A 27,241-nucleotide genomic window follows, 5' to 3' on the forward strand; every position below is an offset into this window, starting at 1 on the left:
TATATGGTCTGGGAGTTTGTCAAACACAAACTCCACAGTTCCATAAGGATTACACTGAATACTGGGAGGTTCGGTATCAAACTTCTCAGCACAATAAATCCACACTGATGCCAGTGTGGGATTTATTGAGAAATGCACACAGAGGACATCTTAAAGATGCCCTCTGCATGCCTGCCCAAATGCTAGTGCTAGGCTGACTGGTCTCAGCCAGCCTGCCACTTCCAGACAAGTTTCTGGCCACATGGGGTGAGTGCCTTTGTGCACTCTGTGACGAGGAACAAAGCCTATCCTGGGTGCAGGTGCTTCACACCTCCCCCTGCAGGAACAGTAACACCTGGCAGTGAGCCTCAAAAGCTCAAGCCTGGTGTTACAGTGCCCCAGGTCACTCCAGCTAGTGGAGATGCCCACCCCCTGGACACAGCCGCCACTTTTGGTGACAAGTCTGGGAAGATAATGAGAAAAATAAAGCCAGGTCCACCCCTAAGGTGACCAGAGTTGAAGTGACCCCCTCCTTAGAAAATCCTCCATCTGGTTTTGGAGGATTTAGCACAAAAGTAAAGGGGATGTGCCCCCCTCCCCAAATGGAGACGGCACAAGGAGGGTGTAGCAACCCTCAGGGACAGTAGCCATTGGCTACTGCCCTCCAACCCTAACACCCCCCTAAATTTACTATTTAGAGGTGACCCTGAAGCCAGGAAATCAGATTCCTGACGACCTACAAAAAAAGAAGGACTGCCTAGCTGAAAAAACCCAGCAGAGAAGAAGGAAGACGACAACTGCTTCCTCCAACTTCAAAGAACCTGCACCAGCGAAGCATCCTGCGGACTCACCGACCTCTGCCAAGCTCCAGGGCACTGCTCTGCACCCAAAAGGATCAAGAAATCCCGCGAACAGCGGCTCTGCTTAAGAAAAAACTACATCCAAGGACTCCAGCACCACTCCGGATGTGAGAGTCCTGACCACTCTGCACGCTACGCACACAGCCTGTGTCCAGGTGGCCCAATCAACTAGAGAGAGTCCCCAGGCGACTGTGAGCAAGAACCCACCCTGGGTTGACTTCTCTACCCCTCCACGACGACCCGTGCAGAGGGAATCCTGAGGACTCTCTGACCACAAAAGCTTCAGATGAAGATATCCAATGCCTAAAGCAGCTCTGCACCCACAGCCCCCAAGCCTTGGGGAACCCGACCTCTGGTGCAGCTACGATCAACAGGCAGCCCTCCTCCCTGTCCAGCCTGTGGTTTGCCCAGGTCAACCCAATGGACCTCGCCTGCAGCATCTAAGGAACCTCTGGACAGCCAATTACCCAGGCCCAGTCACACACCACCACGGAGCCTCCCCTATCTGGAAACACCACCACAGCACTCAGCCAGCGTACCCATATCTCTGTCCCCAGGACACGTCAATCAGCAGTGTGTCCACCACTACAGGGACCCCAGGGCATACCTCATACCCAAGAAAGTGGCAGTGGGCACATGGTCAGGGGGACACAGGCACAGGATAACAGGGAAACTGGGAGGAGTGCTGTGCGCCAGGTGGAGGACAGGTCCAGGGAACCGACTCTCCAGGATGCACTCTCTGAGATCCTGGGAGCATACCAACATACCCAGGATATGCTGTGCCAGATCATGGACAACGCCCAGGAGAACAGGCGGCTGCAGGAGGGACAGTACCAGGGGATCAAGGAGGACTAGCAGGCCATCAACACCACCCTGGTCTCCATAGCAGGGGTGCTGGCAGGACATGGCCAACATTATGAGGGAGGCAGTCTCAGACCAGCGGGGCCTTGCCACCAGCCAGACATCTTAACAGCCCTCCACCTCGCTGTCGCTAGTGGACAGGAGGCCCCGCCACAGGACCAACAGGCCACCAGCACCTCTCTCCCTGCAGAAGGAGAACCACCCTGCAAACGTTACCTGCCATCCAGGCAGAAGCCAGAGACTATTGCCAAGACCCCCGCCAGGAAATGAGACTCTCCTGATTGTCACCCTTGTGCCCCACTCTGTCACCCTGTCCACCTTGAACTGCCATTGCTCCCCTTCCTATATCCCCTTGGACAATGCACCTGTGCTACAAATAGACTGTAACAATACCCTGGACTTCCCTCCATCACCCCATCCCATTGCACTTGCCCCTCTTCTTCTTAGCACTTGAATAAACACGCTTTGAAAAAATATGCATGGAGTATGTCAAATGTAAGTATTTGTTTAACAAGGTTCAAACATTGCAATTCAACTGTACAGTAATGTTGAGATAGTAAATACCTGTGGTTGGCTGCAGTGATCACACCAGGAGCGATAGTGGGGAATCAACATCGGCAAAATGAGTTGCCAAAGGGTACAGTGAGTGGGCATAGAAGTGGGAATTAACAGCATGCCAGTGCCATAGATAATTCAAAAAATGACAATGAAATGTGAAGTACCACTGTCTTACCTGTGTGTCATTGGAAATATTGATTAATAACTGCAGTTCTGTTGTCCTCATCCTCATCCTCATCCTCTGCCTCGTCATCCTCACTCTCCACAGGGTCCACTGCTGCCACTCCAGCCTCCTCCTCCTGCAGAAAAGGCACATGGCGTCTCAAGGCAAGGTTGTGCAAAATGCAGCATGCCATGATTATCTGGCAGACCTTCTTGGGTGAGTAGCACAGGGATCCACCATTTAGATGGAGACACCGGAACTTGGCCATCAGGAGGCCAAAGGTACATTTGATAATCCTTCTTGTTCACCCATGTGCCTCATTGTAAGGTTCTTCTGCCCTTGTCCTGGCATTCCTCATAGGGGTCAGTAGCCATGATAGGTTGGGGTAACCTGAGTCACCTGCAAATATCGAGGGACACAATTTAGCCACACACACTATCCTATATGGCCCACACCATTCCCATACACCAACATCTACTGGATGGGAACCAGAGCTCACCTATTAGCCACACCCGGTGCCTCTGAAGTTGGGCCATCACATTTGGGATGCTGCTATTCCTCAGGATAAAGTCATCATACACAGACCGTGGATACTTAGCACTGACATGGGAGATGTACTGGTCTGCCAAGCACACCATCTGGACATTCACGGAGTGAAAACTCATTAAATTTCTAAACACCTTGGCGGCTAGCATTATCACAGGTAGTGCATTGCATAGTGCGTACGGCCACTCCCTGTGTGTGAGGATGCTGTGTACGCCAACTGTGGTGTTGGAGCAGCCACTGAACAACTGTATCATTTGTCTCATCCCCCCCTCCCCTTTTTGTTTTGTCATCCTGTCCTTATGTGCATTAGCATCATCAGAGGCACCGGCGATGGAGGGAGCTGCATCCCACAAGACCCAGGAGGCAGAGTCGACTGACGCTGAGGGCACCAGTGGGACGGAGAGGGATGGAAGCACCACGGCGGAGACTGAAGGGGACAGTTTGGACACAGATACCTCCTCCGATGGAAGCTCCCTGGTGGTGGCGGACACTTCTGTGACCACCCCAGCTACAAGTACATCCGCCGCACCCCCGTACCAGGACTGCCCTCCCAGCAGCCCCTCACCGAGTTGCCGTTTCCACTCACCTAGGAGGGTGGGCATCGGCTTCGCCCCAGGCACCTCAGGCCCTGCCCCAGTTAGCCCTGCTGCCATGAGTGAGGAGGCTATTGACCTCCTGAGATTCATCTCTGTTGGGCAGTCAACCATTGTGAATGCCATCCAGGGTCTGGCAGCTCAAAAGCAACAGATAAATGCATTTCTGGAGGGCATTCACACTGGCTTGGTGGCCCAACAGAGATCAATCCAATCTCTGGCCTCCTCTCAGCCACTGTCCCTATTTCTACCCTCCAACTTCATTTTCCCAATCCCATTCCTTCAATCCCAACCTATCTCAAGTACACAGGCAGACAAGCATGCACGCAGGACAACACATGAGTGGCACAGGCAAACACAAGCACCACACATCATCCCACAGGCACTCACACAAAAACCATCCAGATGCAGACATACCAACATCCACAATTTCCACTGTCTCCCCCTCCACCTCCCTCCCAGTGGCGTCTACACTCACATCTGCATGCACTACACCATCATCCACTACCAGCATCACCACCACACCTAGAAGAACACACACCTCACTGGCAGACACCGCTACAAAAGCCATGCACATGTCCCCGTCTCTTCTCCCAATGTCTGTCACCCCCCCAAAGTACACAAACGCAAGCACTCAGACACCCAACAGCCAGCCACCTAACAACAGCATCCAGCCCATGCACCTGCACCCAAACACAGCAGACAGACGCCTCCTGCAACCACTCCCTCTTCCTCCACTCCCAAACCTTCTCCCTCTTTCCGCCCCAATGTCCGTAAGAAGCTTTTCCTCTCCACCATTGACCTCTTCCCCTTCCCCCCTGCCGTCCTTTACGTCTGGCCAGGGTGGCAAAATCCCAGACAAGCACCTCAGCCACCCAGTCCGTGGGCCCAGTAGTCTCCACACCCACTTGTGGTGGGAAAGGATCCAGGACACCAGCCAGCCTCAAAGAATGTGTGCTGGTCCAAGCTGCTGCCCGGATTGGCAAGGAGCCTGCCCCAACTGCTGCCCGGAATGGCAAGGAGCCTGCCCCAAGTGCTGCCAGGAAGGAGCCCCCACCACCAACCATGGTTGTGCAGCCACCCGAGGCTTCAGGGGATGGGCTGGAGCCTCCCCCACTACCACCACCAGCAGCAGCAGCAGCACCACCACCAGCAGTGGACAGCCGTTCGAGGCTGCAGGGGATGGGCTGGGGCTTCCCCCCCACCACCACCACCAGCAGCAGCACCACCAAGGAGCAGCCGTCACCGCCGGCGGACGGTATGTAGTCCTGCCTCCATGGGCTGCTGTAAGACCTGCCCCCTGCAAATCCTGTGGGTATGACACCCATCTGAGAGATTGTCACCTTGCACTCCCCAGGATCAAGAGTACAGGGCACGATGCCCTCTCCAGAACCAGTGGGTAAGACACCCACCAACCCCAGCGTCCCCAGGATCAAGAGCAAAGGGCACCATGCTTCCTCCAGAACCAGTGGGTAAGACACCCACCAACCCCAGCCTCCCCAGGATCAAGAGCACAGGGCACAATGCCCCCTCCACAACCAGTTGGTAAGACACCCACTTGAGAGACTGTGGCTTTGCACTCCCCAGCACCAAGCACATGGCATATTGCCCCCCCCAAAGCATGTGGGCAAGTCATCCACTTGAGAGACTGTGGCCTTGCACTCCCCAGGACCAAGCACAGGGCATGTTCCAGTGGTTTTGTTCCATCTGCCGGCTGAGGTGCCCCCTGTTCCCCGCCACCCTGAGGTGCCTGCCTATTTTCCTACCAATGCCCTTGCAGTGTTCTCTCCTTGTTGGTGCAGGTGACAAGTGGGGTCTTGGACTTTGGCCTGTGGCCCTGTGGCCCACGCACAATGAGGACTGGGCAGTTTCCCCTGAACAGTACATGTGTATATACACCATGAGATTAACTTTTCGTATTTCTACTGTGTTGTTATTATTACAGTCACTTTATCACAATCCTGTAGACCTTGCATTATTCCTCAGGGGTACGGGGTAAATATGTTTTATTACAGCAACTGATTGTGTCTATGGTGTTGGGGGTGGGTGTGTTGCGTGTGTGTGCCACTGTAGTTTTCCTCAACCCCTTCCCATGTGTGCTAGGCAGCTGTACTCACCGTGGTCGTCTTCGCCGGCGTTGGTGATTGTGGTGAAGCAGGACACAGAATATCATAGGGAATTATTTGAAGTTCAGGCTCCATGGCTGCAAGGTTCTTCCATGTGTCTCCAAAGGTGAGTCCTTTCCCTTCTGTGCAGTGTTTCTGCCAGGCTTTTGATGTCGTTGGTACCGCCCCGGAAAAGGTAGCGGATTGATGTGTCTTAACATGGTGGGTGGAACATTGACTTCTGCCTGCCTGTAGGTGGCTACCGCCGTAGTGTCTGTTGTATCCACCCTGGCGGTCAGTGTGGTAAAGTGGCTGTCTATCTAAGTTCTCACCTCCATGGTCATAATTTGCCGGTAGTTACCACCAGTCTGTTGGCGGCACTACCGCCACTTTATCACCGACCGCCAGGGTTGCAATGAGGGTCCAAATGTCTCATCCATGGCCTGAAGAAATACTATCACATCACTCCCATTCAGAAGGAACTGCATTGGCCCCCTTGCCGTCCCACACCATCTTCAAAACCAGCTGCATCATTTACTAAGCTATCACAACCAGCACCCCCACTTATCTTGCTGGCAAGATCACCATCTCTGGTGGTTCTGGGCACACCTGCAGCAGTGACCGCAGACTAAGAATTGCAAAAATTAAATACAAGATGGCAGGCCTTTTCCACCTATGCACCCAGGATCGGGAACAACATCCCCACATCCGTTAGGACCACAACAACACTCCTCCAAATTTAGGAAAGAGTTCAAGACTCACCTCTTTAGGGTACAGTACATCGCAATGCATTAAGTATCCGCTACTTTACTTAGTCTCCTCTTACTTGTTGACTTTATACAGGCCTTTGACAATGGATAGCACTCTGCTGCCTTTCGGCTTGTTTCGTGAAATAGAAATACCATATGAATACATGCGTGCATACAACATAATCCAGTCTTGGACATTCATTTATCAAACAAATGCTTTCTGTGAGATGTGCCTGTGTAAATGTTCTAACAAATGTAAAAGATGATGTGTGAAAGTAAACTCTAAGACTAGACCAGAGAGTCATGAAGCATTTGATAACTCAAACCTTGTCTTAAACACAATGAGTGGTCTGAAGGTACTGTACAGAGAAAGAATGTGCAAGTTAGACAGAGGGAAAGTGTGTGTGGGGGGGGGGGGGGGGGTGGAGGGGGTGCAGTATCTGTGTTGCAAGCTTGAATCTCCCTTTGCTATGCAGCATCATATCTGCGTGAGGTGACTAGTATTACTGTTACCTGTACTGGGAGTGTTTGGAAAGAATGGCTTGCATCATCCTACACTGAACGTGCACGGCATGTGCAGGAAAATGTACTGCTGCTGACTATATTGTATGAGAAACAACTGTACTATCTTCGATTTGTATTCCTGCATCTATACATGAGACAGCCAGTACTTCTGCCTTTGTCTAAGGCAAACTTGCAATTCTACTGCCTGTTTTTCAAGCTGTGTGTTTAATCTGCTGATTTGGGTAGGGGGTGAGGCAGGGTAAGCAGAGGAAGGTGCACTGTTATGTGTTCATATTAGGGTTAATGGATGTTTTTGTGTCTTGCACTGCTGCTATGTGAGAGGAAATGCTTACAGCTAATGTTAATCCTGTGCATGTTCTCCGTGTGAGTAGCTTTCCAGTTCCTTCCTGTATTGGTGGATGAGGTAAGGGTGTGTGTACGGGGAGGTTCTGTTTAAAGTCTGCACGGAACCAATTATGCTGCGAGTTTTGTGGGGTGGGGATAGACTTGTTATGATAGAGAAGCTTTGTCTACTTACTACTACTGTGCCTGTTTTGCATTAAGGAAGCTGGCACTGCTGCTACCTAGGACATGCCTGTTCAAAGCATGTTGGCAAAGTTAAAAGTAATGGCATTGTCACAAAGGGTAAAATATTTTTTGTGTGTGAGAAGTGTGGGAATGCTGGATGGTAGAACTTTTGTGGACCCCTGCAGATTCTCACTTTCCCTCACCATAAAAACTGTGAGTAAGCCAAAGATGATGTATACAGGACATTCTGGGAATGGAAAAGTGGTGGGATACATGCAAGCCACACTGGATTCCCTGAATCTCTATGTTTGGGTTCAGGAATGGCAATGTTTCGTAGGCTTTTCCTGGTTGCTGACTGCTCTAAAAACTAATCAGTGTAGCCATTAACTATGGCAAATGTGAGGAACTTGGCATCTACCCCCTCTCTGTGCAAAACTAAACACAAAAGAATACAAATATCCTCTTGCTTGCAATGGGGATGATCTAAGGCTGGAGGAGGGGCAAAAAGGCTGTTTGGGTTTACGAGTGGGGGTGCAGTATGATTCCAGGACAGGTGGGCACTCACTTCATTAGTTTAAAAAATATATATATATTCTGTCCCTGGACTCCAGACAGCTTTCTGTCCCTGGACTCCAGACAGCTTTCGGCGCCATCCCAAATATAGATCCCAAATATAGACCCGGCGCCATCCCAAATATAGACCCGGGTGGGAGTATGACCCAATAATGGCCATTCCCCATATGTTTAAATATTATTTCTAGGTTTCCTGGGCTTTCTGAACTCCCCCCCTACTACCTTGTGGAGATTAGTTTGGGGGCAAAGAGCCTAGGTGGGCAGATTGTAAACACCGGTGGGGCTGCTAGAGTATGAGTATGGGTACATAGCCCACTGCAATAACTTATGCCTCTCTACCTTTTTTTTGGTTTTTTGTTTGTTTAATTTAAAAAAAAAAAAAAAAAAAGAGACTCCCCAGTTCTAGTGGGCTTTCTGCGCCACAACGTATGTGCCCAGGTGGCAGAAAAGCTTATTTAAAAAAAGAGAAGGAGCACTTGTCCATGCAACAAGGAAACCCCTGCAGTAATCCCCGAGCAGGGATCCACTCGGGAGAGGTACAACTGGAAAGGGGACATTTCAGAGAAAATGTTGAGGACGTAAAAGTCTTGTCCTCTGCAGACAATGTACTAAAATGGAGTTTAAATACTAGTAAACTTCAACTTGAAAATAATTTAAAAGTGGTCTGTGATCTTCCCCCATGTGCGGAAGAAGAGTAAGATGTTAATCTCTGGAGGAATGCATGTTGAAGATTTGCAAATCACCAAGGGGTCAGTCTCTTCAATTCAAGTAAAAATGCAATATAAACAGAACAGATTTAAGCATACATAAATATGTTTTAGGCAACAAACGTACAGTCATTTCTCCACCAAAACATTCCGAAGCAAGTTGAGCAGAATCAAATGGTTTTACTTCAGCATCATTGAAAAGGTACCTGAGGAAATAAGAGAATACATATTAATTCTAACATGATACCTATATCCTTGACAAGGAAAATGTTTAAAATGCACACAAAATTCATAAGTAGTTTGTTTTGGAAGAGTGAAAATGCAGATCTGCTAAAATTTTGCAAAAATACAATACATCTGCACGTCTCACCTGACCTGAAAGACTTGGTTGGACTTATGGTTTAACATCATCTTCTTGTCTACAACCATTTCTATTTCAAGGCAGGGAGTTTTTAGCAGTAAATGGACTCAACAACAAATATTCAAAATATACTTGCTAAATTATTCAGTTAACATTAATCATGTATCACACACATTTCCTGTCCTATTTTCCAAGTAATTAAAGTGTTTTCAAATTTAACGGTCTTAGTTCCTAGATTCATATCTTAGGCAACTCCAATTTAAAGAAAACTTACCTTGAATAATTATATTTCTGATTAACACTCTGCCTGCCTGCAAATTCTTCACCTCATTAATCTATGACAGGTGCCAAATTGGATGCACAAAATGTAAATAGTTTTCCAGCACCAGAAAGCAGGCCATGGTTACAGCTCGTCTCTGGTCCTTTGCCGATGCTGTCACCGAGCCACATATGGCCCACCACCATGGCTCTTTAGAATCATTGCCTATCCAATTTTTCTAAGCCATTAGACTAGGGGATAAGATTGACGAAAGTGGCAGGAATAGATGGTAGAAGAATAAGGGTTGTATGATGCAATCATGCATGCCTGAACCACGGATGCCTTAAGAATGTAGTCTCAGCAAAGACCGCATCATTACCACGCATGCCTTTGCAACAAATTTCATTGTAAAAGCATGTTAGGTAAAGGAACATGCATAGTAAACTGTTCCCCGCCTTGCCCCCTTACACTTGATACCATACTCTGCAATCTACCCTGCTCCAGCCCTTAAGACTGCCCCTCCCTGTCCTAAAAACTACCCCGGCCCCCTGCCATCAACCCTAAAACCTACCCAGCCCTGTCCTAAAAACTACCCGGCCCCCCACTTTGAACCTTAAAACCTACCCTGTCCTGTCCTAAAAACTACTCTGGCCCCCGTCCTGAACCTTAAAACCTACCCCACCCTGTCCTAAAAACTACCCCGCCCGAACCCTAAAAGCTACCACCACACTGTCCTAAAAATTATCTCGACCAACCGCCCCCACTCTGTACCTTAAAAGTACCTCAACCCGCCTGTCCAGAACCCTAAAACCTACCCTGTCCTGTCCTATAAACTAATGAACCCTAAAATCTACCCCACCGTGTGCTAAAAACTATCCCAATCCCCTGCCCTGAACCCTAAAACCTATCTCGCCCTGTCCTAAAAACTACCAGACTCCTCCGCCCTAGCCCCGAACCCTAAAACCTACCCCACCCTGTGCTAATAACTACCCGACCACTCCTCCATGAACTCCAAAACATATCCCTCCCAGTCCTAAAAACTACCAGACTCCACCCCCGCCCTGAACCCTAAAACTTACCCCACCCTGTCCTAAAAACTACCCCAACCCCCGTTCCTGCCCTAAACCCTAAAACCTACGCTGTCTTGTCCTAACAACTACCCCGACCCTGCCCTGTCCTAAAAATTAGACCTAACTAACATCACAGAATACAATGACAATTAGGGTCACCCCCAAACAGAAAATGGGAGTCTAACCAATTCCAGAGGGTAGATAGGTTAAACAGTTATACTGGGTGTAGAAGTCACACCTACGTTTTGTGGCATGCTTCATCATTGGCTTCCTCATCCCACCCTGGAAAGATGATATTTTTAGTTTACTTAAGTTTTAGTTTTTTCTTGATTGCAGCTTTAACCAGTGTCTTTTTTTAAGAATACCCTCACACTGAGGTTGAGTCCGTCCTGGTATTATTACCTTACTAGGGAACCTGGTTAGTCTCTTTTTAGGGATGACCATGATCGCCATTGCTTTCTGTGTTGTTACCTAACCTGACATACTGCCCCTGCGGCAATAGCGACCAAACTTCCTGTACAAGGATGGATGCATTATCTTATTTAGTCCGGAAGTGGGAAACAGATATGAAGGGGGGAGGAGGGTTTCTTTTTTTAATAATGTGCACCACCAACTGGTCCAAAGTTATAGCAGTCCAGTTTGTCAGGAAAAAATGAACTATGCCCCCTGTAGGTCCTGCATGACTACGGGAGGGGGAAAAAAATCTTCTTCACCATAGCTACCGCAGGGAAGGAGTGTCTACAGCCCTCTCCAACCACATTGTCCACTTGAGCTGTAAAGGGGCTGTGATGGCTGATATAAGGGTTGCCTTTGGCAACAGGGGGGCCCAAGAGTATCTTCTGAATTTTCATTGTTCCTGTGCCACAGAGACCAAACCTAACGACCAGGCATTAACACTGATCCCTTTGAAATGTTCCAGCACAGAATCTGGCTTCTCTCTAAAAAGGCTAGAACAGTAAAACTGCATATTCATAAAGAATGCCTGCACATCACCACAAAATCCTGTGACACACACGCAGACATGACAAAAGATCATGACAATGGTGTCCATTATGCAACTCACACAGTGAGTCATATCCAGGACAGCCATCAAGACATACTTGTTTCAGCAAAAGGGTTCATAAATTAGTCAGGGATGGCAGTCAAATTCTCGCTGGTCATATTGCAAAGTGCATGTTTTAACATTGTAGCAGGTAGAGTGTTAAGGAACCTTGGGCCAAGCTAACAGAAAGCAAAAACCTCTTACTCAATGTATTTTGTTCTCTGCCTCTCAACTAGGTATGTAAAGCATTGTGGCTCACCTTGCTTATATAATCCTAAACTGCCAAGCTCTAGGGAGTCGGGTACTGAGTCAAAGTCAAGGAAACACAAAATCCCCTGTTTGCAGGCGTACATCGGAATACTCACGGTTGGAGAGAATGCAAAAGTCAGTTCTTATGACTATAGGGTTCTACAAGGCTGCAGAATAGATAAAAAAAAAGTTAAAATACTTCAGTAACACCTTATCTGGTAGAGACTATCTAGCCGCAGGCTCCTTACTTTAAAATTACAAACTGGACAAACTGGATCTGGAAATTTTCAAGCAGTACCTCTGCATGCCAGTAGGTGATGGAGGTAGGCTTTGACTCAGCATCGTCCAGAACTTAGGTGACGTACGCGGTACCTACATGGGTGCTACCTCAGTGCACTGACCTCAGTTCATTTTTCTGACTTTCCACACCAGGACCAAGGAGCCACGATAAAGACTAACCACTAGTGTGAGTTTCTAAGGCCCTTACTAAGTGAAAGTCCTCATCCTTTGATGAGGTGTCAGAGCAGGGATTATGAAAATTTACCAGATAACGCACTGCCGAAGGTAACTAACTTGTTCACCTGACAGATATTTCCATCTGCAGATTCCTTACTTTAAAATAGATACCTAAAGACTCCCCGGAGGTGGGTCTGCGAACCCAACTTAGAACAGAAAGTCCAGCAGGATCAAATGCGCACAATGCCCATACCGAAGGACTTGACTGTCCAGGCAGAAGTGCTTCGTGAACATGTGCAGCGAAGTCAAAGTTGCAGCCTGACAAATGCACAGGATGAGAACTCCGCGAGCTAACTTAGTGGTTGCAGCTTTGGCTGTGGTAGAATGAGAACGCTAGCACTCAGGTGGTTGCACAAAAATCTGCTACTTGTTGGCCAAAAAGCAGAGCACAATAAGAGGAGCTTGTGATCTGTCTGAACAATGAAGCGAGTGCTAAACAGGTATGGCCTCAACTTCTTCAGGGCCCAGACGACAGCAAAGGTGTCTCTCTCTATAGCTGACCAGTGTTTCTCTCTCTCTCTGGGAGCCAACCTTCTGCTAATGAAAGCTACTGGTTGATCCTGGCCCTCTTCATGAAGGTGGGATAGTACTGCTCCAATTCCTATTTCTAAAACATCTGTCTTAATTAATGGTTTTGAGTAGTCAGGACTTTTAAGTTTTGGAGTTAAGCATGTGTCCTTTTTCAGGGCATCAAAGGCCAGTTGACAGCTAACTGTCCAGGTTACCTTTTCAGGCATTTTCTTAGAGGTGAGATTATTCAGGGCTGTCACAATGGACCAAATCTATGGTAATACTCAGTCACGCCCAGAAAAGCTCTGACCTGAGTCTGAGCAGTGGGAGCAACCCAATCCACAATGGTTTCGATTTTGCTCTGTAAAACACGAACTGGGTCTTCACCTATCAGGTGACCCAAGTAAACAAATTTGCTTTCCCCTAGCTGGCATTTACTTGCCTTGATAGTGAGGCCTGCCTTTTTCAAGGCCTCAAGTACACTTCTGAGGTGATCCTGCCACGTGGAACTAGACAGCACTACTGTAGGAAGCTGGCTCTGTATATACTATACCAAAGTGAGATTTAGTGTGCACAGATTCCAGGGGTTCCCCAGAGGCTTGACAGAGACTAAAATACAAGTTACTTACCTTCGGTAACTAAATATCTGGTAGAGACATATTCTAGTTCAGATTCCTTACCTTAGAATTTCCCCCAGGCGTCAGACTGGATCCGTCGATTTTTCTTCGAGCAATACCCTTGTGTCGGTCGACTCCGCAGGCTGCGGGAGTAGTACATAGATGCCGCCTCAGCGCAGGGACGTCAGTTCTTTTCTTTCTGCACCACTTGCTGATCCAGAGAGAGCTACCCTGGTCTCTTTCTGACAGAATTTGACCATTTTGGAGGCTTAACAGAGGCTAATGTAGTTAATACTAATGCGTTCTTTTGTGGTAGTGTGGTCGAGCAGTTAGGCTTATCAAAGGGTAGTGCAAAGCATTTGTTGTACACACAGGCAATAAATGAGGCACACACTCAATTACTAATTCCAGGCCAATTGTTTTTATATAGCAAAAAAATATTTTGTTACTTAATTACTAAAACCAGAAGAACTTGTTGCAGGTAAGTATAGTTGTAAGTAGGTATCATGCATATGTATCAAATGTGCTTTCTTTAGATAAGGCAGTTTACAAGTAACATTCTTTTCATTTCAAAAGTTGACAGTGCAATTTTTCATAGGAGTACGTAGCATCCTGGGGGGGGGCGGAGAGAATTAGTACAGAAAACAGGTAAGTATAACAACGTTTAGGCTGACCCCAAAAGTGCACCATCAGCAACGGGGGTGGGGGACAGGTTAGCACCAAACATACACCCTCAGTGGCTCAGGAGCAACTGGGTGCAGGGTGCAAACACAGCGTTGGGCTCACAACACTGTTCAACAGGGGGACCCCAGGGCTCACAAAGATGCTGCAGGCTAGGTCCAGGGGGACAGTTCCAGGAAACTACAGGCTGAGCAAGGAGGAGGGCACCTGCTGAACGTTGTTGGACCAGTGGTTGGATTCCCCAAGGCCAGGGGGCTTCGGGTACAGGGGTACCTTTGGCCATCGGGTATCTTCGTCTGGTTCCCTCCTGATCACAGAGGTCCTCTAGAATTAGGCTGCAGGCGTCGTCGTGTTGGCCAGGAGGGGTCAACCCAGTCTGGACACAAGGTCTGAATCGTCTAGGGACCTGCTCTGGAGTGTAGGAAAACAGCTCCCTGTTGCCGTTACCCCCCACCTTTTGTCTAATATTGATGCTGACTTGACTAAGAAGTGTACTGGGCCCCTGCTAACCAGGCCCCAGCACCAGTGTTCTTTCACTAAAAATGTCCAATTGTTTCCACAATTGGTACATCACTGGCACACAGATAAGTACCTTGTAAAAGGTACCAGTGGTACCATGGGCCCTGTGACCAGGGAAGGTCCCTAAGGGCTGAAGCATGTGTTGTGCCACCCTAAGGGACCCTCACCTAACACACGTGCACTGCCATTGCAGATTATGTGTGTTGGTTGGGAGAAAAAGGCAAAGTCGACATCGGATCCCCCTCAGGATGCCATGCACACAATATACTGCCTGTGACATAGGTAAGTCACCCCTCTAGCAGGCCTTAAAGCCCTAAGGCAGGGTACACTATACCACAGGTGAGGGCTTAGCTGCATGAGCAATACACCCCTTCAGTATCTAAGTCTATTCTTAGACATTGTAAGTACAGTGTGGCCATATTAAGTATATGGTCTGGGAGTTTGTCAAAAACGAACTCCACAGCTCCTTAATGGCTACACTGAATACTGGGAAGTTTGGTATCAAACTTCTCAGAATAATAAAACCACACTGATGTCAGTGCTGGATTTATTAAAAAATGCATACGGAGGGCCTCTTAGAGATGCCCCCTGTATTTTACTCAATCCTTCAGTTCAGGGCTGACTGGTCTGTGCCAGCCTGTCACTGAGACGAGTTTCTGTCCCGCTGGGGTGAGAGCCTTTGTGATCTCTGGGGCCAGAAACAAAGCCTGCACTGGGTGGAGGTGCTTCTAACCCCCCCCAACTGAAGGAACTGTAACACCTAGCAGAGAGCCTCAAAGGCTCAGGCTTTGTGTTACAATGCCCCAGGGCATTCCAGCTAGTGGAGATGCCCACCCCCCTGGACACAGCCCCACTTATGACGGCAAGTCAAGAGGAGATAATGAGAAAAACAAGGTGTCACTCTCCAGCCAGTACAGCCCCCAAGGTGTCCTGAGCTGAGGTGACCCCCTGCCTTAGGTAATCCTCCATCTTGTTTTGGAGGAGGCACAAAGAGGGTGTAGCCACTTTCCAGGACAGTAGCCATTGACTACTGCCCACCAGACTTAAACACCCCCCTAAACTTAGTTTTTAAGGGTGACCCTGAACCCAAGAAAACAGATTCCTGAAGACCTACAACAAGAAGAAAGATTGCTGACATGAAAGTCCTGCAGAGACATCGGAGACGACAACTGCCTTGGCTGCCGCTCTACAGGCCTGTCTCCAGACTCAAAGAACCAGCACCGCAATGCATCCAGCGAGACAGCGGCTCTGTCCAAGAACCAAGAAACAGCCATCTTTAAAGGGACTCCAGTCTCACTCCGGAAGCGTGAGTCCCCAACACACTACACCCAACGCCCCTGGCTCGTGTCCAGAAGAACCAACACTGCAGAGAGGACCCCCAGGCGACTCCCACGACATGGACACCCTGAGACGACCTGCGTGCACCCCCACAGTGACGCCTGCAGAAAGAATCCGAAGGCTCCCCCTGACCGTGACTGCACAGTAACAAAGGAACCCGACGTCTGGAAGAAGCGCTGCACCCGCAGCCCCAGGCCTGAGGGACACAGGAGTTGTCATTAGAAATTAATTTCATTAGAAACTAATTTTTGAATTTTTGGCTATTTTTCTAAAATTGTAAAAGTCCTGCTAGGGCCTTGTGTAAGTCCCTGTTAGCATTTCTTTTTAAGTTTAAAAGTTTGTAAAGGTTAGGATTTAAGTACTAGAAGTAGTTTTTAGTTTCTTAAAAACTAATCCCAACTTTTAGAGCCATAATGAGTCACACAGATGAGATGATGTTGGAACTCAACCTCACCCCATACCTGCATCTAGGGATGTCAGAGTTAAGGTCTCTCTGTAAGACAAAAAAAGATAAAAACTGGGTCCAACCCTACCAAGGCAAAGCTCCAGGAGCTCTTGGAAGAGTTTACAAGGGACCACCCCTCTGATATGGAGGATCCTCGTTCAGATGGGGAAATTAGTGAACAGGAGGATGGACTCTCCCCACCTCCTGTCCTAAACAGGGAGGATAGGGTTCCTAGAACCCTGTCCCCACAAATCAGTCTGTGAGCCTGGTTCTTCCACAGGGGAGTCCAGTACCTCTGTAAGCATTGAAAGCAGCCTCAATGAAGAGGACATCCTTTTAGCAAGGATGGCCAAGAGATTGGCTTTGGAGAAGCAGCTCCTAGCCATGGAACGGGAAAGAAAAGAAATGGGTTTAACTCCCATAAATGGTGGCAGCAACTTAAATAGGGTCAGAGAGAATACTGACATTCTAAAAATCCCCAAAGGGATTGTAACTAAATATGAAGAAGGTGATGATATCACCAAATGGTTCACAGCTTTTGGGAGGGCTTGTGCAACCAGAAAAGTAAGCAGATCTCACCGGGGAGCTCTCCTTTGGGAACTGTTCACTGGGAAGTGTAGGGATAGACTCCTCACACTTTCTGGTAAAGATGCAGAATCCTATGACCTCATGAAGGCTATCCTGATTAAGGGCTTTGGATTCTCAACTGAGGAGTACAGGAATAGATTCAGGGGGGCTCACAAATCATCAAGCCAGACCTGGGTTGGTTTTGTTGACTTCTCAGTCAAAACACTAGATGGTTGGATAACTGGCAGTGGTGTAAGTGATTATGATGGGCTGCATAATTTATTTCTGAAATAACATCTGTTAAGTAATTGCTTCAATGACAAACTCCATCAACATCTGGTAGACTTAGGTCCAATTATTCCCCAAGAATTGGGAAAGAAGGCAGACCACTAGGTCAAGACTAAGGTGACCAAGACTTCCACAGGGGGTGACCAAAAGAAAGGGGTCACAAAGCCTCCCCACGGGAAGGGTGGTGAGACATGCAAAGACAAAAACAATGGGTCTTCTACAGGGGACCAAAAACCTGCTCAGGAGGGTAGGCCCTGAGCCTCTTCACAGTCCACAAATGGGTATAAGGGTAAAAACATTGATCCCAAGAAGGCCTGGTGTCACAACTGTAGACAGCATGGACACCAAAGACCAGGCCTGTCCCAAGGAAAGTCCAACAACCAATACTCCAGTTAGTAATGAAATGGCCAGTCTCCAGGTGGGATCAAGAGTGTGCCCAGAGCAAATCAGGGTCCACACTAGAAGCTACACTAGTCTCAGAGGGTGGGGTGGATTTAGCCACACTTGCTACCTGGCCACCTAACATGCAAAAATACAGCCAGCAGCTCTTGATAAATGGGAGTAGAGTAGAAGCCCTGAGGGGTATAGGTGAAAGTGTCACAATGGGAACAGACAAACTGGTTTCCCCAGGGCAATACCTGGTTGGACAGACATATCCAGTCACAAATGCTGACAATCAAACTAAAGTCCATCCCATGGCAATGGAAACTTTAGAATGGGGAGGGGTCCCTGGCCTGAAACAGGTGGTAGTCTCCTCTGCAATTCCAGTACAGTGTCTGCTAGGGAATGATCTGGAGTCCTCAGCATGGGCTGAGGTAGAGCTCAAGGACCATGCAGCCATGCTGGGCATCTCTGAACTGGTGTGTGTCAAGACTAGAACACACTGCAGAGCACAGGGTGAAAAAAAAGTGTTGGAGTCTGGAATAATGGCCCAACGTTCCAAGAGGAAAGGAAAGAAGACTGGGGACCAGCTTCTGCACAGCACAAGAAACAGAACCTCACTTCTCAGGAAGATATTCTGTCCCCTGAGGGAACTGAGTCCATTGAAATGGAGCCTTATCAGGTAGAGCTCCTGGGCCCAGGGGGGCCCTCAAGGGAACAGCTGTGTAAGGGGCAAGAAACGTGTACCTCTTTTGAAGGCCTAAGACAGCAAGCAGCTGAGCAAGAAAAAGGAACTGTCAGTGGAACCCACAGGGTCTATTGGGAAGATGGGCTCCTTTACACTGAGGCAAGAGATCCAAACCCTGGTGCCACTAGGAGAGTGGTAGGGCCTCAGGGGCTTAGGGAGTTCATTCTGATCTTAGCCCATGACATTCCCCTTGCTCGGCATTTGGGACAAACCAAGACTTGGGAGAGATTAGTCAACCATTTCTATTGGCCCAATATGTCCCAGAAGGTAAAGGAGTTTTGCAGCTCCTGTGTCACCTGTCAAGCCAGTGGTAAGACAGGTGGCCATCCAAAGCCCTCCCTCATTCCACTTCCAGCGGTGGGGGTCCCCTTTGAGAGAGTGGGAGAGGACATAATGGGGGTGCACTTGAATCTCCCACAGCATTAGGGAGCCATTATATACTGGTAATAGTAGATCATGCTACCAGGTACCCCGAGGCAATTCCTCTTAGGTCCACTACTGCCCCCCTGCCCCCGCAGTAGCCAAAGCATTCATAGTTTTTTTTTTTTTTTTACCAGAGTGGGATTGCCTAAGGACTTGGTTTCTGACAGAGGTACCAACTTCATGTCAGCTTACCTGAAACATATGTGGAATGAGTGTGGGCTGACTTATAAATTCACCACACCATACCATCCACAAACCAATCGTCTTGTAGAAAGGTTTAACAAGAAATTGAAGTGCATGATCATGGGGCTCCCTGAAAAACTCAAAAGGAGATGGGATGTCCTCTTGCCATGTCTGCTTTTCACCCACAGAGATGGGCCATAGAAGAGAGTAGGGTTTTCCCCCTTTGAGCTTCTGTCTGGCCATCCTTCAAGAGGACCACTGGCACTTGAGAAAGAAGGCTGGGAGTGACCGCTCCATCTGCCTAAGTAGGATGTAGTGGACTATGTACTAGGCCTCCACTCCAGGATATCAGAGTACATGGAAAAGGCAAGCAAAAACATTGAGGCCAGCCAACAACTCCAGAAGTTTTGATATGACCAAAAGGCTGCACTGGTTGAGTTTCAGCCATGGCAGAAAGTCTGGGTTCTGGAGCCTGTGGCTCCCGGGGCAATTCAAGACAGATGGAGTGGCCCTTACCCAGTGCTAGAAACGAAGAGTCAGGCCACTTACTTAGTGGACCTGCACACAAGCAGGACACCCAAGTGGGTGATCCATGTTAATCGCCTTAAACTCTATCATGATAGGGACGAATTACCCATGCTGATGGTTACTGTTGAGGAACAGGAAGCAGAGAGTGAGGCTCTCCCTGACCTCCTCTCCACTGACCCTAAAGATGGCTCAGTAGATAGAGTGATCTATTCAGACACCCGCTCTAGCCAACAGCAAGCTGACTGCAAGCAAGTCCTCCAGCATTTTGCTCAGCTCTTTTCCTTGACCCCTGGTCAGACACACTGGTGTACCCATGATGTGGACACAGGAGACAGTTTACCTGTCAAGAATGAAATATTCAGACAGTCTGAATAAGACAAAGAAAGCATCAATGTGGAAGTCCACAAGATGCTGGAATGGGGAGTGACAGAGCACTATGACAGTCCCTGGGTTAGCCCAGTGGTCTTGGTCTCCAAACCTCACACCAAGGATGGAAAGAGAGAGATGAGGTTTATTGTGGACTACAGAAGGCTCAACTCTGTCACCAAGACAGGTGCTCACCTCATATCAAGGGCAGATGAATTGATTGATAAATTAGGTGCAGCCAAATTCTTAAGTACCTTTGACTTGACAGCAGGGTACTGGCAAATCAAAATGGCACCTGGAGCAAAATAAAAGACAGCATTCTCTACACCTGATGGGCACTATCAGTTTACTGTTATGCCCTTTGGCTTAAAGATGCAATGACAAACTCCCAGGCCATGTACTTCATATGGCCACACTACACTAACAATGTCTAAGAATAGACTTAGACACTGTAGGGGCATATTGCTCATGCAGCTATGCCCTTACCTGTGGCATAGTGCACTCCACCTTAGGGCTGTAAGGCCTGCTAGAGGGGTGACTTACCTATGCCATGGGCAGTGGTTGGTGGGCTTGGCACCCTCAGGGGGATGCTGTAGGAGGCTGGCCTGGTTTGTAGTGGGTACCTAAGGTACTTACACCTTATACCAGGTCTATGTATCCCTTATTAGTGAAATGTAGTCAGTGTCTAGAAGTCAGGCTCTCTATGGGTAGTATGGATAAGCAGCCAAGGCCTAACTAGGAGACATGCAAAGCTCATGCAATACCACTGTAGCTACACAGTACTCTCACCCATAAAAAAATATACTCAGTGTTACAAAAATAAACGTACTTTATTTTGGTGACACAAATGACAAAAATACCATAGAGACTATACTCCCTTAGGAGGTAAGTAATACACAAATAATATACACTAGTATGCAGAAATACCTGTAAAACAGTTACAAAACAGTGCAAATAGTGATCACCACAATAGTTAGAAATGGACCTGGGGAGAACACAACCCATATACTAAGAAAGAGGAATGCGAAAACCAGTTTCCCACCTAAGCAAGTGTAGTGTGTAGAGTGGCGCTGGGAGTCTTACAAAACACAGGTAAGTAATAGAACCCACCACAGACCCCAGAATTATCAGGAGTAAATCACACACAAGAACACAATAAAGAAGATTATGTAAGAACCAGAAGATACTGCAACACACCAACCATGAATTCCTCGACCGGAGACCTGTGGAAGAAGCGGACCAAGTCCAAGAAGCACTTAAGAGTCCAGGGAGAACAGGAACCCCTGCTAACCTGGATGAAGGTGCAAAAGAAGAACCAGCAGTGAAGAACAACAGCCAGTACTGACCCAAGAAGACAGATGCAGATTCCTGGTTGGTGCATAAGATGTCCCACGCCGGATGGATGATTACAGTCTGGTTTGCGTCGCTGGATTCTGCCAACAAGCCTCGGTACACACAAAGCTAGCGGTTAGAGGTAAATGGCGCTGCCCGGGACCAGGTGCACTCTACCCAGGAAGTGGAGGCAGAGGGGGGCTCTCAGCAACTTAGATAGCACTCAGACCAGGCAGCATGCACAGGAGTCCCAAAGCACGGGGACAAAGAAGTTGTGTAGGAAGTTGGCTCAGTATATACTATCTCAAAGTGAGAGATAGTGTGCAGAGTCCAAACGTTCCGCTTAGAGGTTGATAGTGGCAACATTAGATAATTCTAATGCTCTATTTTGTGGTAGTGTGGTCGAGCAGTAGGCTTATCAGAGGGTAGTGTTAAGCATTTGTTGTACACACACAGGCAATAAATGAGAACACACACTCAAAGACTTAACTCCAGGCCAATAGTTTTTATATAGAAAAATCTCTTTTCTTAATTTATTTTAGAACCACAAAATTCAACATTTGAGGTAAGTACATAAAATGCAAGGTACTTCACACAGGTAAATATAGAACTTTGATTTAAAACAGAAGAACAAACAGTTTTGGTTAAAATGGCAAATAGTTATTTTAAAAGTGGACACAGTGCAAAAATCACGAGTTCCTGGGGGAGGTAAGTTTTGGTTAGTTTTTCAGGTAGGTAAAGCACTTACACAGTCAGTCTCTTGGGCATAGGCAGCCCACTGTTGGGGGTTCAAGGCAACCCCAAAGCCACAGCACTAGCAACACAGGGCCGGTCAGGTGCAGAGGTCAAAGGAGGACCCAAAACACAAAGGTGCCTATGGAGAACAGGGGTGCTCCGGTTCCAGTCTGCTAGTAGGTAAGTACCTGCATCCTCGGGGAGCAGACCAGGGTTTTTTTGTAGAGCACTGGAGGGGGTTCCAAACAGGCACACAAAATACACCCTCAGCGGCACAGGAGCGGCCGGGTGAAGTGTGAAAACAAGGCGTCAGGTTTTGTATTGAAATCAATGGAGGGACCCAGAGGTCACTGGCGATGCAGGCAAGGCACAGGGGGGCTTCTCGGGCCAGCCACCAACTGGGCAAAGGTGAATGCCGCCTGCTGGCGACTACTGCACCAGTAGTTGGTTCCTCTCGGGCCTGGGGATTGCGGATGCGGTGCTTCTTCCAGGAATCGGGTTCTTTGTTACAAGGCAGTCACGTACAGGGAGGTCCTATGGATTCTCTCTGCAGGCGTCGTCGTTGGGGTGCAGGGAGGTCGGCTCAGGGTGGACACATCGTTGGAGTCGCCTGGGGGTACTCTCTGCGGTGTTGGTTTCTGTGGACACAGGCCAGGGGCGTCGGGTGCAGAGTGGTGGGTACTCATGCTTTAGGAGTGCGGTGAGCGTCCTTTGGAATTGCAGGGAAGTCCTCTGAGTAGGCAGAGGTCGCTGGGCCCAAAGAATGCATCGCTGTTGCAGTTCTTTGAATCTGTAAACAGGCGGGTAGGGCTGGGGCAATAGCAGTTGTCTCCTTCTCTGCAGGGTTTTTCAAGTCAGCAGTCCTCCTTGTTAGGTCATCAGGAATCTAATTTCCGCTGTTCAGAGACACCCCTAAATACTAAATTTAGGGGTGTGTTTAGGGCTGGAGGGCAGTAGCCAATGGTTACTAGTCCTGAGGGTGGCTACACCCTCCTTATGCCTCCTCACTTTGGGGAGGGGGGCACATCCCTAATCCTATTGGGCTAAATACTCCATGAAAGATGGAGGAATTTCTAAGGAAGGGGTCACCTCAGCTCTGGACACCTTAGGGGCTGTACTGGCTGGAGGGTGACTCCTCCTTGTTTTTCTCAGTAACTCCTCCGGACTTGCTGCCAAAATTGGGGGCTGTGTCAGGGGGGCGAGCATCTCCACTAGCTGGATGCCCTGGGTGTTGTAACACCAGCCTTGAGCCTTTGAGGATCACGACCAGGTGTTACAGTTCCTGCAGGGGGAAGTGTGAAGCACCTCCACCCAGGACAGGCTTTGTTCCTGGTCAAATAGTGAAAAGCGTGAACAAAGGCACTCCCATGGCTACCCCGTGTAGCCAGAAACTAGTCTGAAAGTGGTAGGCTGGCATAGACCGGTCGGCCTAGCACTAACAGTTGGGCTGGCATGCAGGGGGCATCTGTAATTTTTTTTTTTTTTTAAGTGAACACAGTGAAAAATCGCAAGTTCCTGGGGAGGTAAGTAATCATTTTCTCAGGTAAGTAAAGCACTTACACAGTCAGTCTCCTGGGCAAAGGCAGCCCACTGTAGGGAGTTCACGGCAACCGCAAAGCCACAGCACTAGCAACACAAGGCCGGTCAGGTGCAGAGGCCAAAGAAGGGCCCAAAACACATAGGCGCCTATGGAGAACAGGGGAGCTACGGTTCCAGCCTGCTAGCAAGTAAGTACCTGCGTCCTCGGGAAGCAGACAAGGGGGTTTTTGTAGAGCACTAGGAGGGACACACACAAGCACACAAAACACCCTCAGCGGCACAGGGGTGGCTGGGTGCGGCGTGCAAAGTAGGCATCGGGTTTTATTTTGAAAATAATGGAGGGACCCACGGGTAACTCTGGCGAAGCAGGCAGGGCACAAAGGGGGTTCTCGGCCATCCACCAACTGGGTTAGGATGATGGCCGGCGGCTGGTCACTCCTGCACTGGTAGGTGGTTCCTCTCGGTCCTAGGGGCTGCGGGTGCAGTGCAAGGTTCAGATGTCGGGTTCCTTGGTTACCAAGCAGTCGCAGTCAGGGGGAGCCTCTGGATACTCTCTGCAGGCGTCGCTGTAGGGCTGCAGGGAGGTCGACTCAGGGTGTCCACGTCATTGGAGTCACCTGGGAGTCCTCTATGCAGTGTTGGTTTCTCCAAACTCGGACCAGGGGAGTCAGGTGCTGATTGTGAAGACTCATGCTTCTTGCAGGAAGTGGAGTCTCTTTAAAGTTGCTTTCTTTGTTGTTGCTGTTTCTGGACAGAGCTGCTGTCCTCAGGAGGTTCTTGGTACTTTAGGTGCAGGTCAGTCCTCTGAGTCCTCAGAGGTCGCTGGTCCCGCTGGATGCCGCTCCAGCATCACAGGTGGTAGACTGAAGTGGTCCCGACAACCCTGATGTCCAACTGTTCAACTTTGGTGGAGGTAAGAGTCTGCCTCCCCACGCAAGACAGTACCCAGTGTACCGCGTGTTTTGCAGTTGCCAAGGCTTGTTGGCATCTTTCCACAAACTTCTTTGTGCACCGTGCAGCTCAGGCCCCTAGAACTCCTTCCTGTGGCACACAGCCTCCTGAGTGGTTCTCCGGCGGCATCGGATCCATTTTAGTAGTGCTGTGTGGGCCTCCTTTTGCAACTTTGTAAGGAAATGCCGCCCCTGTGCCACTGAGGGTGTATTTTCTGTGCCTGTGTGTATCCCTCCCAGTGCTCTACAAAACCCCCCTAGTCTGCTTCCTGAAGACGCAGGTACTTACCTGCCAGCAGACTGGAACCAGAGCACACGTGTTCTCCATAGGCACCTGTGTTATTTGAGCTCTACTTTGACCTCTGCACCTGACCGGCCCTGAGCTGCTGGTGTTGTAACTTTGGGGTTGCCCTGAACCCCCAACGGTGGGTTGCCTATGCCCAGGAACTGAGACTTGTAAGTGTCTTACTTACCTCACAATTTAACCATTACTTACCTCCCCCAGGAACTGTTGATTTTTGCACTGTGTCCACTTTTAAATTAGCTTATTGCCATTTTAACAAAAACTGTATATGTTATTGCTCTAATTTAAAGTTCCTAACTTACCTGTGTGGAGTATCTTGCATTTTATGTATTTACTTCAAATGTTGAACTTGTGGTTCTTGAAATAAATTAAGAAAATATATTTTTTATATAAAAACTATTGACCTGGAGTAAAGTCTTTGAGTGTGTTGCTCATTTATAACCTGTGTGTGTACAACAAATGCTTAACACTACCCTTTGATAACCCTACTGCTCGACCACACTACCACAAAATAGAGCATTAGAATTATCTAATTGTGCCACTATCTTACCTTAAGGGGAACCCTTGGACTCTGTGCACAGTAACTCTTACTTTGAGATAGTATATACAGAGACAACTTCCTACAAAGGGCAATTGTGCATCAGCTCAAAGGGAGTACACATTAAGTAAGGATAAGATTGAGGTCCCACTGAAGCATGATAAATGGAGTGTGTGGAAATAAATGGGTGAGACCATTCAGGAATCTATCCACAATAGGAGATTTAAAGAGTGAGGGCTGATCAGGTAAACTAAGATAGGCCGAAATGGCAGATAAATACCCTTTAAGGGTGCCCAAAGCAGAGGCTGCTGGGCCAAAGAAATAATCAACAAAAGAATCTCAGATAGAGGGGCAGAGAGGGGATCAACATATTTGTTGCTGCACCATGCCACAAATGTATGACAGGCGTACACCGTTTTGGTGGAGGGACTCCTGGCTGCCAAGTTAATATCACAGACTTCGGGTGGAAGATCAAAAATCGTCAACTGTCGCCGCTCAATCTCCACGCATGAAGACAGAGATTAGACAGGTTCGGTGGAGAACCTTCCTCTGCTGCTGCGACAGAAGATCTGCCCGCAGAGGCAGCATGAGTGGAGGATCAATGGCCATACTCAATAGGTCTGGATACCATAATCTTTGTGCCCATTCCGGAGCCACCAAAATGACTTGGGACCAGTCGTTCCTGATCTTCTTGAGAACTCTGGGCAGAAGTGGTATAGGCAGAAAGGTGTTAAGGAGGCTGGAGTTCCACTCGAGATGAAAAGCATCTCCGAGCAAGTGCCGCCTTGGAAACTCCAACGCGCAAAACAGCTGACATTGCACGTTCTCTGTGGAGGCGAACAGATCTAACCAAGGCTCTCCCCACTTGAGAAAGAGACCTTGCGCCACCTCCAGATGGAGACGCCATTCGTGATCGGCTGTGCATCGAAGGCTGAGTTTGTCTGCTCTGGTGTTGAGAGGGCCCACCAGATGTTGAACCAACATGGTAATGTTCTGATGTTCCAGCCATGTCCAGAGGCATAGTGCCTCCTGACAAAGGGTCCAGGACCTACTCTGACCTGTTTGTTCCAGCACCACATGGCGGTGGTATTGTCCTTGAACACCTGCACCACTTTCCCTTTGAGAGATGGAAGGAATGCTTTCAACGCAAGCCTGATCGCCAAAAGGTCCAGAAGATTGATAAAGAGCCCAGACTTCCCCGGAGACCAGAGGCCTCTGATGTCCGCCTCTCCTATGTGGCCGCCTCAACTCAGAAGCGACGCATCTGTTACTAAAGATAGAACTGGCTGGGGAGGGATCTGCAATGGACCCAATTTAGAGTCGAAAGCCATGTCGGAGAGATTCCCCTGATGCTGCGCCCACTGGAACTTCAAGTCCCACTGCAGAGCCCGCATATGCCATTTGGCTTGTGTCACTCGCAGGATGCAGGAGGCCATGAGGCCCAACAGCCTCAAAGTCAGTCTCACCGAAACCCAAGACAGAGGCTGAAACATCTGAATCATAGCATGAATATCTTGGACTCGCCTTTCGGGAGGATAAGCCAGAAACTGCACTTTGTCCAAAACAGCTCCGATGAAAAGGAGTGTCTAAGAGGGAATCAGGTGACTTCGGCACGTTGATAGTGAACGCCGACGTGTGCAGGAGGCTCGCCGTAGTCTGAAGGTGGGAGACAACTTTCTGGAGCGAGTTCGCCTTCAACAGCCAGTCGTCAAGGTAGGGAAAGACTTATACCCCTAACCTGCGCAGATGAGCTACAACCACTGCCATCACTTTCATGAACACCCGAGGGGCACTGGTAAGGCCGAAAGGGAGCATTGTAAACTGATAGTGCTAGTGACCTACCACGAACTGTAGGTAACGTGAATGTGGAAATAAGCTCCTGCAAGTTCAACGGTACCATCTAGTCTCCTGGGTCTATGGCAGACAGAACCTGAGCCAGGGTGAGCATTTTAATTTCTCCTTCTTGAGGAAATAGCTGAGGTCCCGAAGGTCTAGGATAGGAAGTAAGCTCTTGTCCTTTTTCGGC

At 48.6% G+C, this 27,241-nt stretch overlaps 1 protein-coding gene across 2 annotated transcripts in view; it reads right to left on the reverse strand.

Annotated features, from left to right (window-relative positions):
* The window catches only part of USP34 (ubiquitin specific peptidase 34), a 1,940,069-nt gene that overhangs the window by 808,267 nt on the left and 1,104,561 nt on the right, over positions 1–27,241 (reverse strand). For both annotated transcript variants that reach the window (XM_069234398.1, XM_069234397.1), the window contains one exon: positions 8,854–8,932. In XM_069234398.1, coding sequence (XP_069090499.1) covers positions 8,854–8,932 — 79 coding nt within the window. The remainder of the gene's footprint in view (positions 1–8,853; positions 8,933–27,241) is intronic.

Source organism: Pleurodeles waltl, chromosome 5 (assembly GCF_031143425.1).
Source record: "Pleurodeles waltl isolate 20211129_DDA chromosome 5, aPleWal1.hap1.20221129, whole genome shotgun sequence".
NCBI classification, from domain to species: domain Eukaryota; kingdom Metazoa; phylum Chordata; class Amphibia; order Caudata; family Salamandridae; genus Pleurodeles; species Pleurodeles waltl.